This window comes from Dinoponera quadriceps, unplaced genomic scaffold (genome assembly GCF_001313825.1).
Source record: "Dinoponera quadriceps isolate SergipeBrazil2010 unplaced genomic scaffold, ASM131382v1 scaffold1734, whole genome shotgun sequence".
NCBI lineage: Eukaryota > Metazoa > Arthropoda > Insecta > Hymenoptera > Formicidae > Dinoponera > Dinoponera quadriceps.
In genome coordinates, this window is record NW_014555787.1 from 1 (window position 1) to 15,618 (window position 15,618).

Here is a 15,618-nt window from a genome sequence, read left to right on the forward strand (position 1 = left end):
GCCCGATTATGATTATGATAGTGAGCAAGAACAAAATAATGACGTTGCCATGACGTTACCTAGGCGGTCAATCAGACATTCCTCAAATATGATTTCGGATACCGGAATAGAGACGCGCAACATTCCACGGACGAGAAGTTTCGTAAGGAATTCGAAGAACATTTCTGCTGACAAAAAGTTGAATGCGGATAAAATCGATGAATCGACAGTATTGGATGAAGCGATGGCTGCTGATGACCAAGACGCAACTCCGGCGGCGCAAACGAATTCACAAAAGTTGTCGAAAGATCAAACGGGTAATAGGACAATTCGGCGGACTTCGGCGAGATTGTCGATCGCGCAGGTTTCGAACGAAACTCACTTTAAGGATATTTCGCGTAGACAATCGAGCTTGACTAGGTCTCAGAGTCAACGCAACACTCCCCTTAGATCGTTGAATATTAACAATAAGACTAACACAAACAACAGAATGATAGACGATTTCTTCAAAACGAAGCAGCCTTCGATTGGCAAGAATCAGGCCAAATCGTACGACCAGTCCCTTGTACCGTCGGAGATTTTCAAGGGCGCCGAGAAGATGCGGAAGATTCAAGATCAGGTGGAGGCAATGAAGAGCCACGGAAGAGCCGCGATAAAAATATATCCCGACAAGACCAGTGAGAAGCGGTCGAACGCGAAGGTCGCTGGTATCGTTTCGAAGAAGATTGTGAAGAAGAAGAAACTGTCCGTCGAACCAGCGAAGAAGGTGGATAAAGCGTATCTAGTGAACGGGAAGGTATACAAAGCGCCAAGGCTCCCACGTCCGAAGCAGTGGGTCACCGATCGTTTCTACAAGTTCATGTGGAAACGGATGGAGCCCAAGTACAAATTGTCCGCGAGAATACGATCCGAGAAATTCGTCGAGGAGCTAAACAAGGTTGTCACTTTTATCTCGCGGTGTGCAAAATACGACAACTACAAGGCCGAGCTGGAGGCCCTGATGAAGGAAATGGCTCGATTGAGGATCATCAACACTCCTAATGATTTCTATAATTTCTGTCGCGACTTCATGCCTTACGAATTTCGCGTTAAAGTAATCCCCATTTTATTGCCCGGCAATCGGAAGACCATCCCCTACGATCCGGAAAAGTTGCATACGCCTTTACTCGATGAATAGGATTAAAGTTACATGAGTAAGGCTAAAATCGCACGAATAAGGTGGTATGAACAAGATTGTTCTATTTGTGTAATTGTAATACTATTGTACGTTCTAAACAGCCTAAGGGTTTCCTAAACTTATGTGAACTTATTTTCTTAGAATGATAAACATCCGCGACGATTCACCTAGCTTTTTGGTAGATATGAAAAAGCGGAGGGAGTGTAAATTGATTATTTATACCATTTTATGATGCGTTGATACGAGAATACGCAACAAGTTTGTACCCGGCTTAAGTTTGCAAAATTATGTGAAGTAATAAAGTGTAATTTAATATTCGAAAATTTTTCACGATCCACCAAAAATCGTCTCGCGATTCCACTTTGAGAATCTCTGGCCTAAGGTTTATCGTTATGAAAGTCATTCAAGAGAATATTTACCGTTCAAATCTAATTGTTATGCTAGTCTAATGTACGTACACATACACGTAGTCTAAATAATAATTAAATAATCATTATACGTGAGCAGATAGCGATAGTAAATATATGTACAGTGTTAATAGAGACAGAGTAACATTTGGGCAACGTTGGGCAATGGTTGGTCAACCAATTTATGCTGCTCGAGAGATCAGAATGATATTATATTTGGTAATTGTCATCGGAATGATACGTATTTTTGGTAATTGTACACACGGCTACAAATCAGATATTATTGTAAGAGCCAATTCAGTTTTCATTGTACTATCATAAGTCGCTTTTCTAATATTTGTATTCTTTCTAATAAATAAATAAATATAAATAAAAATTTCTTAAATACCCATAGCTGTAATTAAGTAATATCATGTTCTTATTATATTCCGAGTAAAATATTTCTCACATGTAAAACGTGTCTCACTCTCTCGCTTAAGTGCGCTCGCGGATATGCGTCTCATTTTTCTAATGGGCTTTAATCGGTGATAAGCACCTCGTGTAAACAAACAGTCGGGAATTTGTACGCAGCGGCCAATATTTACGTTCTCGCTCATTGTCTGCCCATCGGTGGTGTCCCACTTGGCGCGCGTCCACTATGCGTGCGACGCACGAATCGTAGTTTTTCCCACGGTACTGATACTTCCGTACATACGATCGCTTTTTTATAATATGCCAAGAATATTGTGATGTGGACATACAACATTGATAGAACATTCCTATAATATTAGAAAATATTACACAACATTCTTAGAATATTATAGGAATATTATTTTAATATTGAATAATATTCATATAATATTCTAGGGATATTACGCGCTTATAGGGTATATTTAGATCTACCGTTATCTTCATTGATATTAATAACCTTCTAATCGTTGGTTCTGTATGATAATCTTTTTGCGTGAACAAACAGTACTCCTTATTTTTCTGCCGTGACGTTTGACAGAAATATTATTTACGCCGTTTGACGCAAACACGGACAGGGATAACATTACATTGAACGAATTGCGAATATCATTTGTTAAACGCCAAATTTGAGACACGATATTTTATCTCCGTATTGGACGTCACGATTGACGTAATTTATTGATATTTTCGTCAGTCACTGTCGTTTTGTTTTATGTGTACATATCGGCGTAATGGTCATAACAAGCAATATAATTAGGTTATTACCGCTTCCTAACTTATAAATATCGCTTTCTGAACGCTAAAGACCTCGATAAAATGGCTGATTTATAATTTTAAGACTTGTAATGTTCTTTGCTTTAAATCTTTGTCTAAAAGGTTTTTCTATCGTTTTTTTTTACCTCTTTTTATTATACAGCGGCTATTGTCGTCTATTATAAACAGAACGACGTTTTAGTTTAAATCTCCGAACACAAGACAGTTATTGTGCGTTATTTAGGACAAAAGTCTGTGTCTGTGAAGTTAGTACGACATTTTAATGATAAAAAAAAGCAACCGTAGTTCTAGCAGCACCTTTTATAGTTCTACAATTTCTGGTAAAAATAAAAGTTTCGCATTTTTAATACTAAAAAACCGAAAATAAGCGTCATACTAACTACTTACAGCACGATACAGTCTCCTTTAAAGTATAAGAAGCCAGTGCGTAATACACGTTTCGATGAGAATTTCCGTTAGTTCATAATTCCATAATTATGAAGCATTTCAGGACATAATTCCAATAATTAACAATTTAGTACTATTTTAAATATACTTCACTATATCAAATATATCACAAATGATCATTTTACAGATGTATCCTTTCATTTGAAAGTATAACACAAGAAATCTCAGCATACGTTTTCTCACTTCTGACATCATTAAACAAGGACAAATTCGTAGCGAGTAGTCAGGAGCCTTAAGACATAAAAAAACATCGTCTTGAATTAATAAATCACCCATTCTGCTAAGGCCTTAACGTAAAGCCACGTTGTATATCGCTGCTTCCCATATAACAACACCGAAGTTTGCAGCAATATTGCGTCAGACGATTGTTTTGTAATTCTCAACTGTGATATCAAACGATTGTTAATAGATTCTTTTGTACTCCATGTTGTTTCAAATGTTACCTTCAAGGAAGTGCGTACGCGCGCGCGCGTTCAATGTGTTACGTCGTGACATTAGAACTTGGTAAATATTTACGAGAAAACGAGCGTGTGTCGTGTGTTTACGTATCGGCTCTCTCACGCAATTCCGTGACGACGGGTGTGAGAAGAGGACCGTCGCGAGAATAGCGTTTCAAAGCCGCGCGACTCTGTGTGACGATCAGCTAATAACCAAGATTTATCGTGACCTGTTGACTTCTGAGAGCGCGCGCAGTGTAAGGGCCTTGCCAGAATAGCTGACTTATTTCAGTTCAAGGCAATGTTTTATGCCTTAAGTTTTTGTTTTCAAGTAAAGCACGAGTCTGTCTTGAGTTTTAAACTAAAAACCTGTTCTACTTGTGATCAATGACAAAAACCGTTGGGAAGTTTGTCCCCGGCTGCGGAATTTTAACATTCGTCGCGAAATATTGATCGGGAGTTCAGTGAGAGCCGAAAACTGCTCTCGCGCAACGCAACGTGATCTTGCGTGTTAATTAATTGCGCATAGTCCTCCGAAGGACAACCGGCCGGCCGGTAGGAAGTCGGCCCTCCGTTTGAAGTCTAATCTCTAATGGAAGGGCCGCCTCAATTAGGCCGGGCTTATTTTCACCGAGCTGCGATGTTTGAGCGCGCATTTGTAGCCACGCGACTGCGCCACGCGCCGCTCGTTACCACCCGGTCGCCGACGGAACCGGCCGGCAATTGTTTCCCCTCGCTTGCGGCGCAAAAATGATTGGGAGTTTGCGCGCACTACGGAAGGCGAACAGCAATAATTGCGTAGAATGAATCACGAAGCGGATTCGCGCAGATCACCAGGCGCCCCGCGCGCTTCTCGTCCCGACGGCTGCGGCTTGATATGATACGGATCGTTTGCATTTGACGTATTAGGAGGAGGACGGGGGAGGACAGGGGTGGACAGACGTATATCGTACTTTTCGTGAAAAAACCGAGGAGTTATTTCTGCGATTTTATTGTGGGGAAATGCGGGGTAAGGCGGGGACATTGAGAGATAAATATTTAATAAAAACGAAACAGTCTGAATTGAGATATTTATTAAGACTTTTCTATAATCAACATTGATTAATTTTTAACGTTATATGTTCATCAAAAGACTAATTTATTATAAAATATAACATATTATGTGCGACTTACTTACTACATTTAGTATCGTACTACAAATACAAGTTACCTGACACAGTGTCAAACAATTAATAAAATTGCATCACATTTATTGATTTTCGTAAATTTATTCGAGTTTGCAACATGTGTAGCCTCTACTATTATTCGTTGCGAATAAGCACGTTGACTCGCCTCTCTCCCTCTTATACGTGCAAGTTCAAATCTGTAGTTGCGTAGTTATTTCTATATATCGTTTTTCACCGCGATCTTTATCTTGCCCCGTATTCCCCTGCCTCAACCATGTTGATGCACCATCGTCGACTATCGTTTCGCGATGATATTTTCTCTCGGTGAACTTCAGCCGTTCAAACATCATTGATTCATGTTTGTTAATTGAACTTTAAACCCGGTAATTTAAAAATACCGCACTATCTAGATCCGTGTCGTCTTATCGCCATAAGTAACGCCGTAAATAGAAAATGACAGGCAACGTCTGAAAACAAAAATATAGTTTGGGACATGTGAGATGTGTTAAATTTAATACATTTTACTATGTGAGAAGAGAAATTATCGAGGGATTCAAGAATCAAAATTTTACGTTGAAGCTTCCTAACCAGCGCTGATCGGTTTTCGGATTATCTTCGTCTATTTTCCGTTTTTTTTTTAATGTCGTAAACTTTCAGACAGAGTCTGACAGAGCAGAATTTCAATCTCGCGACAATACGTGGGAGCAGAAGGAGAGAATCGGGGAGATTTGCCGGCGTAGTCGGAGCCGCATTGATGAACCGGAGTGCACTTATGAATTCAATTCCGGGGAGCGACGGTCTTTCCACGCTCGGCGACGGTGTGCTCGAATGTTATGACAATTATGAGTTTTTCGTGGGGACACCCGGGGGTGGCACGTGGCCCAGCGCGCATAGTGCGTCGGGCGAGCGGCGTGGCGCGTGCCGCCGCGTGAGAACGGTTCCGCTCACACGCGTCACACGCACACGATGCGCACATGTGTGCTGCGAGAAAGAGGGGGAAAAAAAGAAGCGAGATGAAAATATCTCTTCGGGATTTACTTGCCCTTCGACCTCCGACGGATCACGGGAATCGATCGAATTTCGCGGGAATAATGGAGGAGAATAATTCGTTGAAACACGATTTGTTGATTAATCGAGCGCGCTGGCGTTGCGAGGCGACCTTATGTTACGCGTGTGAATAATGCGAGACGGAAAATTTGAATCTGCAGATTTAATCTCATATTAAATGTTCATTGTGTACAGTCATTCGCTAATTGCGAAATGAAATCCTATCGTAGTTCGCCTATATTTATCTCGCGCATCAACGACAATATCGATTGTATTCTCCAATGGCGAAAAATTTTGCAATGATTGTGCTAACGTGATTCGCCGTAACGGTTCTGTCTGAATAAAATTTCAAAACGATACTCGCCAAAAATTAGACAAGTCCAATTCGGGATATTTTTTAGGATATCACTTTTTGAGGTATTGTTTTATTTTAATATTTAAAAACAAAATTACAACTTGTAATATTTTTCACAATGCAATGCAGTAATAATATTTCGTAATATTTGCAGCGTTTGCGAAGAAAATATTTAAATTTAAATTATTAAATTATTTAAATTTACATCAATTCAAATAAAAAAAAAGAAATTTATGCGAACAACACATAAATATTTAAATAAATTTTGTACTTATTTGTTTTTTATTTATTCATGTTTTAAAACCGCTTGTTTCTCATTTAAAGCTGACATATTGAATATGAATACTGACATATTTCATATTGCAATATTTCTAAATTATAACTTGAGAATAATTGTGAGCATATATATGTATCAATTTAATTCCTTAGAGAACACGCACAACTATATTTCTAAACATTTGTCAACATAACAGCTAAAATATTTTCCCAATTATATATTGGACAATTTCTTTCCAAATTTTGTTTACAAATATATATTCCGTTAAGATAATTCACTGTATCGCTGCTGTTTTGCCGAAACATTATTTAGATTATTATTTAGAAATTAATTTCGCAAAAAGTTATGGATATTTTGCAAAAGATCAGTATCACTTTATATTTCCTTAAATATGCTCGTATAATTGCAGCATCACAAATTTTACGCAAAATTTCGCTATATAATTTCACAAATGTTTTCCTATCGGATTTAACATACTCGAATGAATGCGAGAAAATTGATAACAAATCGGCAGCGTATCGCATTCGCCAGTCGTCAGTATACGGGATACACGTGCACGCACGCGTACGCGCCTCACGCTTCACCGTCGGTTCTCTTGATCGTTTCGGCAAACACACAGAGGGAAAGTGATACGATCGGCGTCTTCCATGAGCGAAATCACTTATACATTCTCGACTATGTTTTGATACCTCCACGTTTGCATCTTGCGTTACTTTCTTCCTAAATCCTGTCCTTTCTCTTCTTCCACTTCGGACAGTATTGCGATGGTTTTCCTTATTTGCGCGCATAGGCAGATTATTTTTCATGACGGACCTTCGAGAGTCAAATCGTGGTTATTTCAGCGACGTTATTGAATTATCATGGGAGGACGTATTGTTCAGTGCGTAATGACGCGCGGAAGGTACAGTAATTAACCGCGTACGCTTATTCGAGAGAATTATTCAGTTCGTGTATCATTACATGCTGAACGATGTATCTTCGCGCGATAAATTTAACAACATCGATAAAACAACCTGATTCGAGCGCCGGGGTAACACCTCGACAGAACGACTCCGTCGAAACCGCGTAATCGGCGACTCTCGTCGGTCGGCGATCGGTTTCGCGACCGATCCCGTCGATTCTCGCTCGATGCATCATCCGCGCGCTCGCACGCATTAATTCAATTCGTCCTTTACGCGCAATCCCCACGGGCCATTGAGCGCGCGAGTGCTCTATTCGATCACGGTGCGTCTCGCGCGCGCGGCAAGCGCGTGCATAGCCTCGTTACCGAGGTCACACATTGATTAATCGGCGGGCGTCGCGAGCAGCGACGCTCTTGTCGGGAACCGTCGACTCTGGACTCGTTTGCGGTTTTCTCATTTGCGGTGTGCAATTACGGTTTCCATCCCCTGCCCCCTTCGCCTTTTTCTCGTTGACATCTCGTTCCTGATTCTCACGGGCGAAATCTCGAGTTTGCTCGCCGTTTTCTCCTCGCGGAATATCGTTCTCGACAGATTAAGCGTGTTTCGCCCGTCGAATAATTAAAGCCGCCCTCTCTCGTCGTGGAGATTATCGCCGCGAGTCGCGGTCATAATTATCGGCCTCTCTCATTAACCTCCACCTACCTGCCCAGCCAGTCATCCCACCTGCCTCACCATCTTCCTTCCTCGACGAGAAGGTTCAATCGCCCGGAGCCGCAAATTCGCTCGGAAGTTCTCCCCGAGAGAGAGAGAGAGAGAGATAGATCACTCGCGATAATATCCTCGTGCGGTCCCGCGGGGCTTGCCACCCCCTTACACACAGGGCAGAGGGGAGGGGTATGACGCGCGTTCGGGGGAATGGATCGTGACGCCGCGGAGTCCGGTCCGGCATAGAGAGAGCGCGCGCCGAGGTTATAAATAGGACGACGCACCGTTCCAGAGCGGTATTTCGTCGCGTAACGCCGTGACGTTCGCATCGATCTGGCTGGCGTGCACCGGTGAACGTAGGCGCAGGGCGGGTAACAGGCGTTCGCGCACTCGGCCGAAAATCAATCCGGCGCGTGTACAGTCGCGCGGCGTAATAGAGAAATAATCAGGTGAGGTCTCTCGGTCGAGGTCTCTCCCTCCCTCCCTCCCTCCCTCCCTCGCTATCTCTGTTCATCTCGTTTGCTGCCCCGGAGGACGAGGAGGAGGCGTCGACAAGGGCCGAACCACGAGGATAGAAACCACCCCGGTGTGCCTCTCTCCGCGATGCTGAAGAAGTTGCTGAGCAAGTCCGGCCGCAGAATCCTGCGGGTAAGCCGACGACGATTTTCCCCAGTGCGCTCTGTCGTTGTCGACGACGACGACGTCATTGTGTGACGTCCCTTGTAACGTACGCACGCACGCACGCATTTCGCTCGCCCATGGTTGGCGACCTAATTCCGTCGGGTGTCACCTGGACGTCGGCCCGACATCTCGCTCGCTCGATTGGAAAGTTATTCCAATTCGCGGATCCTGTACGGAAGAAACAATTTGGTTGAATTTATTCGAAACAGACGAGCCAAATGCTCATTTCGGTCGAAAGAAACGGAATTTCCGGCCGTGAGAACCGGGAGTTTCTCTTCCGACCGAAACGATGCGCCCGTCTCAGGTAAATTCGATCATTGGACGTGTTTCGCGCACGCTCTTGCGAATCTCTTTTTTCTTCCTTCTTTTTTATTAATTTTTTCTCACCCCTCTGTCGCATTCACGCCCCACGTGAACCCGAGTCGAAGTTTTAGTCCTACATTAAGTCTAGTTTAGTTCTAAATCGAGTCTTCGAAGCTTCTATCGTGCTCCTTTGATGCTACAAACAGCAAATTATTACCGTTTTCTCTGTTTTGCAAACTTAACGTGGAACTAAAATTTAGACTCCGGAGGCCCCAATTCCCATTTGTAGCATTTGAGGAGTGCTTATCGTCTTCCTTTGACGCTACAAGTGGGAATTTATTTCCGTTTTCTCCGCTCGGAGACTTAATGTAGAATTTAAAATATCGGCTCAGGAACTTTCGCGAGGTCGCTCCGCGCATCGTTCCTCGACTCGTGACGTTTACACGCGCTTGAACGCCTCGATTTATCGCGGATCAATGTCCTCTTGCGTGCCCGGGTCGCGACGCAAGTGTGCGACGGGATTGCGCTGACGAAACGGCGGGAACTCGCAGGTGAGAGTTCTCGTCACCTTCCGTGTCCACCGTATCGCCTCCTAGCCTCTCCTCGCGCTACCAGGACGTTATACTTCGCTCCGCAGGCGATCAAGAAGCTGTCCACCAGGAGTCGCAAGGCCAAGAGGTCGCGCAACCTCAGCTCCTGGCACACGGCCATCCCCGACCTCGAGACGACTTCGCTCTCGTGGTCCTTACCGTCCTTGGACGCCAAGAGCATCGACACGTATATGACGTACGTGGCCGAGAACTCGGAGGACTGCACGTCGAGCTGTTGTTGCTGCGACGAGTACGAGGAGAACCAGAGGAACGAGAACAAGGAGAACGAGATGATAATCTAACGTCCGTGTTCGTTTCTCACGATCGAGATCGCCGCGATCGACCCGGAGTCCGGGAGAATCACGCGCTCATGATCGAAACGACGATTTAACCCTTGACTGACGATACACACGCGCAGCCGCCCGTCCCTCTCCTTCGAACCGTAAGGACCCTCGACGGGGGATTCGGCCGCAAGAAGGAACGCAGCGGCCTGGCTGTGCGAGTGCAGAGTGAGTGCAATAAACACGAGTGTCTACCCTTGGATAGGGGTAGAGATCGGTCGACGGGGACCGTCTTACCGGTTAAGGGTTAATCACGATCCCTCCGCAATCCGTTCCACGCAAAAGTGCGTGTCCACGCGCTCCCTTATTTTTCGAGACATCGTATTTCGCGACGACAGGCTTCACGCGAACGCGAATTTCACCGCGCGCGCGCAACCGATGAACCAGGGGACCAGGTGGAAACTCGCTGACGGGGAACGATGTCTCTGTTATCCGCGATCGAAGGCACTCGTCCGGATATTCGCGCGCTTGCCACCATTCAAGATCTAAGATATTTCTCGTTTTGGAAACTTTATTTTTTTTGAAAACTAACGTGGAAAAAAATTGGTCCTAAATCAATGATAGATATATTCTCATGTATAAGCAAAAACATTATAGTTTTCTTCAAAGATTTTTAGTCTTTCATGATTTTCATAATTTGTTTCTCTTTGCAAAAATTTAGGGGGAAGCAAGTGCTCCAGTTACGCCCGTGATCTAATCCCCAGGTTCAAATTCGGTGTGTAAAACGGCAATGTTCCCTCAGCGTAGAAAAATGGTTCTTCCGACTATAATTCTTTCACTCGCGCGATTCTAGTAACTTAAATACCCAAAGCTTTTCTCTCAGTGTACTAATATTCTGCGAGATAGATATTTCCGTTCCTACAAACGAGTCTTCGTCTGATTCCTTGGATCCACGGAAATTCCGTTAGACGAGTCGAATTTTTTGTTCCGTGCGAGAGAAACCGCCGCCGATCATGCCGCCCCTCGCGATCATCGCAGTCATCGTACCGTGACCGTTCGCCTGCTCGATGACGACGACGATCGTTCGACGTCGAGAGGCGAAGAGACGATCATTTATTTCCAATTGCTCTTCCACAGGATCGTTCGTTTGTTTGCGGCGCGGCGAGTCGCTCGCGCGAGCGACTCCCCGCGCGACTCACTTCGATCTCATTTAGCCGATTAGTCTCGCGGCTTTCGGTTCTTCTTCAGATGCGATCACGACTTATTTATTTATTGCATTAGATTTTAGATGCACCGGCGATCGACGGGCACGACCGTGACTTTTCGTTTGTCGCGTCGACCGTGTGTGTACGGTCTTGTTTCCTCGCTTCGTCGCGCGAAAGGAAACAAAACGACGTTTTGCGCGCGCGCGTCATCGTCTCTTTCGAAATAGGGCATAGCAATACATGATGTAGTACAAAGAAGAGAAAAAAGAATATATATATATATATATATATACACACACACACACACACACACACATACACAAAACACATATATATATATATATCGTCTAGAGCGTTATCGACGTCCGTTCTCATGAGAGAACGCGACGTCCGAAATAATAGGACTTTTCCATTCGTCGTATGATTAGCGTGTGTTGGATATAACTCGGATCTTACCATTTCGCGAGGTTATTCGAGTTACCGACGTGTCATAAACTATCACAGACGATCAATAAGTCATTCTCGATTCGCTATACTCAATTTGTACACGTTTCACGCGGCGGGACCTCTCTTTATTGTCGGAATAATTTATATTTCTAATCGATGTTTTCGAACGCACCGGAAAAAAATTCGGGGGAAGTTAAGTTATAAAAGAGCGAGTGTAAGACGGAAAAACAAGAAAGGGGAAGACGAAAGATGACGGGAGAGAATATTGTTATAGATGAGTAAATTTATTTTTTCGATTCGAACTCAACACCGAGCGCGCACTCGCATGTGTGTTTGTTCGAGAACTGCCGAATCGTACGTATACACAGGAAAACAGTTCCTGCAGCTGAATAGGAGTGACAAAATTCGGTTGACGAAAAATGAAAGCTCGATTACGATGAATGATATATCTCTGTTGCCGCGAACATATTCTTGTGAACGTTCAGCTACACACCGAGAGAAAAGTTCCGTTAAAATTGCAGTCATTTTTAGCAGCAATTGTATTTTTCTGGTTTTAACCTAAAAAATAGTAATTGCAACATTACGTAAGATTATTATCGTCGATATAGAGAAATGTATTTATTCTACTGCTGAGAAAAACGATTTTTACTCAGTTCATTTTCTTTCTTTTGGTAATGGTTAGCTTCAATAAAGATTATTTTTTTTTTATAATAATAGTCTTCAAATATATTCATCACAAAATTTATAAAAATTCATTATTATATTCTCAAAAAAAAGAATTTATTCTCTTTTTAAAAATATTGCAAACTTTAAATAAAGAGAAGTTAAATTCGGTTCATTGGAATAATGAAATAATTGTTATTTTTGAAGTACTAAATTGATTAGAATTCAGAATATATTTTGAATGAATTTGACGTTTATGATGAACTTATACTTACAGACATATAAACTTATAAAATGCTTGAAACAAGTAATATTTACCTGAATGCAGTATGTATTTTTTGTGTGAAGTAATAGTAATAAAATAGTAGTAATTTAATAAGCTAATGCTTATTTAAAAAATGATTATCTTGACTATAATTATTTCACTTGTACGACTATAGTTACAAATATTAAAATTTTTTTCTCAGTGCATTAAAACTCGGTTAAGACAATTGAGCGACAATTGACTGAGCAGAAACTTCGCACAGAAATTTTTCTGTTCCTACGACCGAATTCTCGTTTGGTCCTCGGACAACGGAAAGTTCAGTTATGCCAACGGAATTGTTTTTGCCGTGTATACATATCGGCGAATCGAAGCGTGAAAGTGTTCGTAAAATGACGCGTAGAACACGAAGGAACTTCCTCGCCACTTATCGGCGTGAGGAGGTCCGACCTTTTAACTAGATGTTGTCGTCACTTTTGCGCTAATCGTCCTAGGTGTTCAATATTTCATGCGGTCAAGATGCACCTGTTAGAGATTAGTTAGCTGATACACACAAGTGGCCCTCGGTCTGCTGTGAAAAAACGGTTGGTCAGCTTTATCGTAGGTACACAGAAAAAAATTAGTATTAATTCAAGGCTCATTTTCATATAAAAGCAAGAATATAAAGTCTTATATGAAGATGCATCTTTACACGAAGAAATTCTATTTATAATTCCATTAAAAAATATAATTCATATATTCGTATTATTTTCTCTCTTCCTCCGGTAAAATTATATTCATATATTTATGCTATTCAAGAATAATTTCCATGAGTTGAGAGAAAAAATATTGGATAGAAAGAATGTTATCTTTAAATTAATAACTAATATCGGTGAAGTTTTGTTTATTCTGTATTTAAGTAAAAAAAATTTAAATTTAAATAAATATATTATTAGAGTACCTTTCGGAAAGATATTTTTTATTTTTGAAATATTTTCTCTCAGTATGGCAGGAAAACTCACAGCTAGATTTTCCCCACGGAAAATCAGGAGATACGAGGGCAAAATCGCGACTACGGATTGCGTAACGTTCGTGATACCGTTTGCAGTATTCTTACTCTCTTATAAGTTCATCAGTTTTGAAGATATCGATTCTCTTTTTATCTAATATTCTTTCCTCTCAATTCATAACAATTTTTGTTAATAACAAGAATATGATATTTTTAGTGGAATAATGTATAGAATTTCTTCGTGTATAAGAGTAAGTTTTATCTTCACATAAAACTGTCATATATTCTTGCTTACATATGTGTTAGAATGTGAGTCTTGATACTATTTTTCTTTCAGTGAAAAGAGGAAAATTATGGCTGGAATGCCATACGCGCCACGAGGTGGTCGACTTCGAAAGTCGTTTCGCGAACGGGCGTGTTCCACGTGTCGATTCACTTTGACTCTAGCGACTGTCCGGAGTTGTCGCCGGCTGTCGGGGCCACTTACGCAATAAAATCGCACCGGCCTGATCATCCGAAGTCTCTTCTATTTCCGATTGCATTCTTCAGCACCCTTTGCTCAATCGCATCCGGTCTCCGCGAAAGAGTAGCAAAGATGTGTTTATTCTTCCTACGGGTTGACTTGTAAAGACAGGAGAATTAAAGACGAAAAATGATGATGATGACGACGATGAGCTTTAATGACTTACGATGTATAGATGCAGAATTTATATGTACATAAAACACAAAAATATAGATGTGTACGTAGGTGTACAGTGCGTGTGATACTCTATCGTAAGCGTCGATAAGGCTGTGACTTTGTAACGGATGCGAGTATCATGAATAAAATGGTTTTATTGACGACCCCCGTGTTCCCATGACCCCTGTCATCACTGTTTCATTGATCGTGCAACATGTGTACTAGCGCACGCATACGAACATATGCACATGTACGCACACGTAACGCGCGCGCGCGCGCGCGCACATACACACATATGCGTACATACATCGGTTGGGAAAGTATTATAATATAACCGGTCGTAAGATATACGCGCGAGTCCTTCGTTTGAATTGGTAATGGTATCGATTTGCGCGCGATTTTCTCGTTACGGCGTGCAGACGACCGCGGGTCATTCCGGCGCAACCTGTATTCACGGGATCGTGCAATTGAGGGTTGGAATACGGCCAATACTATAGTTGGCTGTCTGTAATTCTACGTCGTTTCCTCGATAGCGTTCTAATGACTGAGCCGTGCAGGGGCCGTGCGAAGTCCGTGTCTACAACGATGGTTTGTTCGTTGGTACGGATAACTTAATAATGATTCTCGCGAGTTTGCCCGACAATTCGTGTGCTGCCTCAGGATAGCCCCTGATGCCGATTAATACAGGATTAATTGCCGCATCGATTTCGGACTGGCGGAAACCTTGTGCAATTTGAAGCGGCACTTTGAAGGATTCGCCTTCGCTAATCTTGGGATTTTCCAAAGGTGGGGAAATCCAGCTGTGAATCTTCCCGTTACACCGAAAGAAAAAAATATCTAGCAAATAAAAAATATTTTTTTAGCGGGTACTCATAACGTGTTCACTTAAATCTCAATACTTTTATTTAAATAGAACAAATAATTGTTTTTGTGTAAAACTACACCGTCGAGAGAAAAATCTTTAGTATTTATAACTGTAATCATTATAGTAAAAGAATGATAATCGACCATTTTTTAAAATAACTGTTACAGTATCAGTGATAATAACCTTACACATGGTTATTACTATTTTTGTGGTTAACACAATAAATGATTCTATAAATATTCTATAAGTGTAATTCTATAGTTCTCCACTTAATAGTGGAATTCCCCACTTAATAGTGGATATATTAAAACAAATCATAAAATACTATTTTCTCCTTCATAAATATCAAAAATATCCAAGATATATTTCTAAGTGTATAATTTCTTTCTCGGTGCAAAAATTTAAGAAAATATATATATCTTCTCACTTGAAAAGAATATTTTCCCAATGTAAAAATATACACATCGATTGAAAATAATTATATTATTTGTATTCAAATAAATATTTTCCAGCCATTTTTTCTCTCGATGT

General features: G+C 41.7%; 2 protein-coding genes across 2 annotated transcripts; both read left to right on the forward strand.

Annotated features, from left to right (window-relative positions):
• The first annotated feature begins 6 nt into the window (after nucleotides 1-6).
• On the forward strand, nucleotides 7-1,479 carry LOC106745395. Its single transcript, XM_014620976.1, has one exon. The coding sequence runs from the start codon at nucleotides 50-52 to the stop codon at nucleotides 1,154-1,156; it is 1,107 nt and encodes a 368-aa protein (XP_014476462.1). The 5' UTR covers nucleotides 7-49; the 3' UTR covers nucleotides 1,157-1,479.
• Nucleotides 1,480-8,443: 6,964 nt separating this feature from the next.
• Nucleotides 8,444-12,350, forward strand: LOC106745400. Its single transcript, XM_014620980.1, has 2 exons — nucleotides 8,444-8,771; nucleotides 9,745-12,350. The coding sequence occupies exons 1-2, from the start codon at nucleotides 8,727-8,729 to the stop codon at nucleotides 9,997-9,999; spliced, it is 300 nt and encodes a 99-aa protein (XP_014476466.1). The 5' UTR covers nucleotides 8,444-8,726; the 3' UTR covers nucleotides 10,000-12,350.
• Nucleotides 12,351-15,618: the final 3,268 nt, after the last annotated feature.

Coding starts and splice junctions, on each gene's coding strand:
- LOC106745400 (XM_014620980.1), top strand. CDS start 8,727: ATGCTGAAGAAGTTGCTGAGCAAGTCCGGCCGCAGAATCCTGCGG. Junction 8,772..9,744: donor CCGGCCGCAGAATCCTGCGG/GTAAGCCGACGA, acceptor TTCGCTCCGCAG/GCGATCAAGAAGCTGTCCAC.
- LOC106745395 (XM_014620976.1), top strand. CDS start 50: ATGACGTTACCTAGGCGGTCAATCAGACATTCCTCAAATATGATTTCG.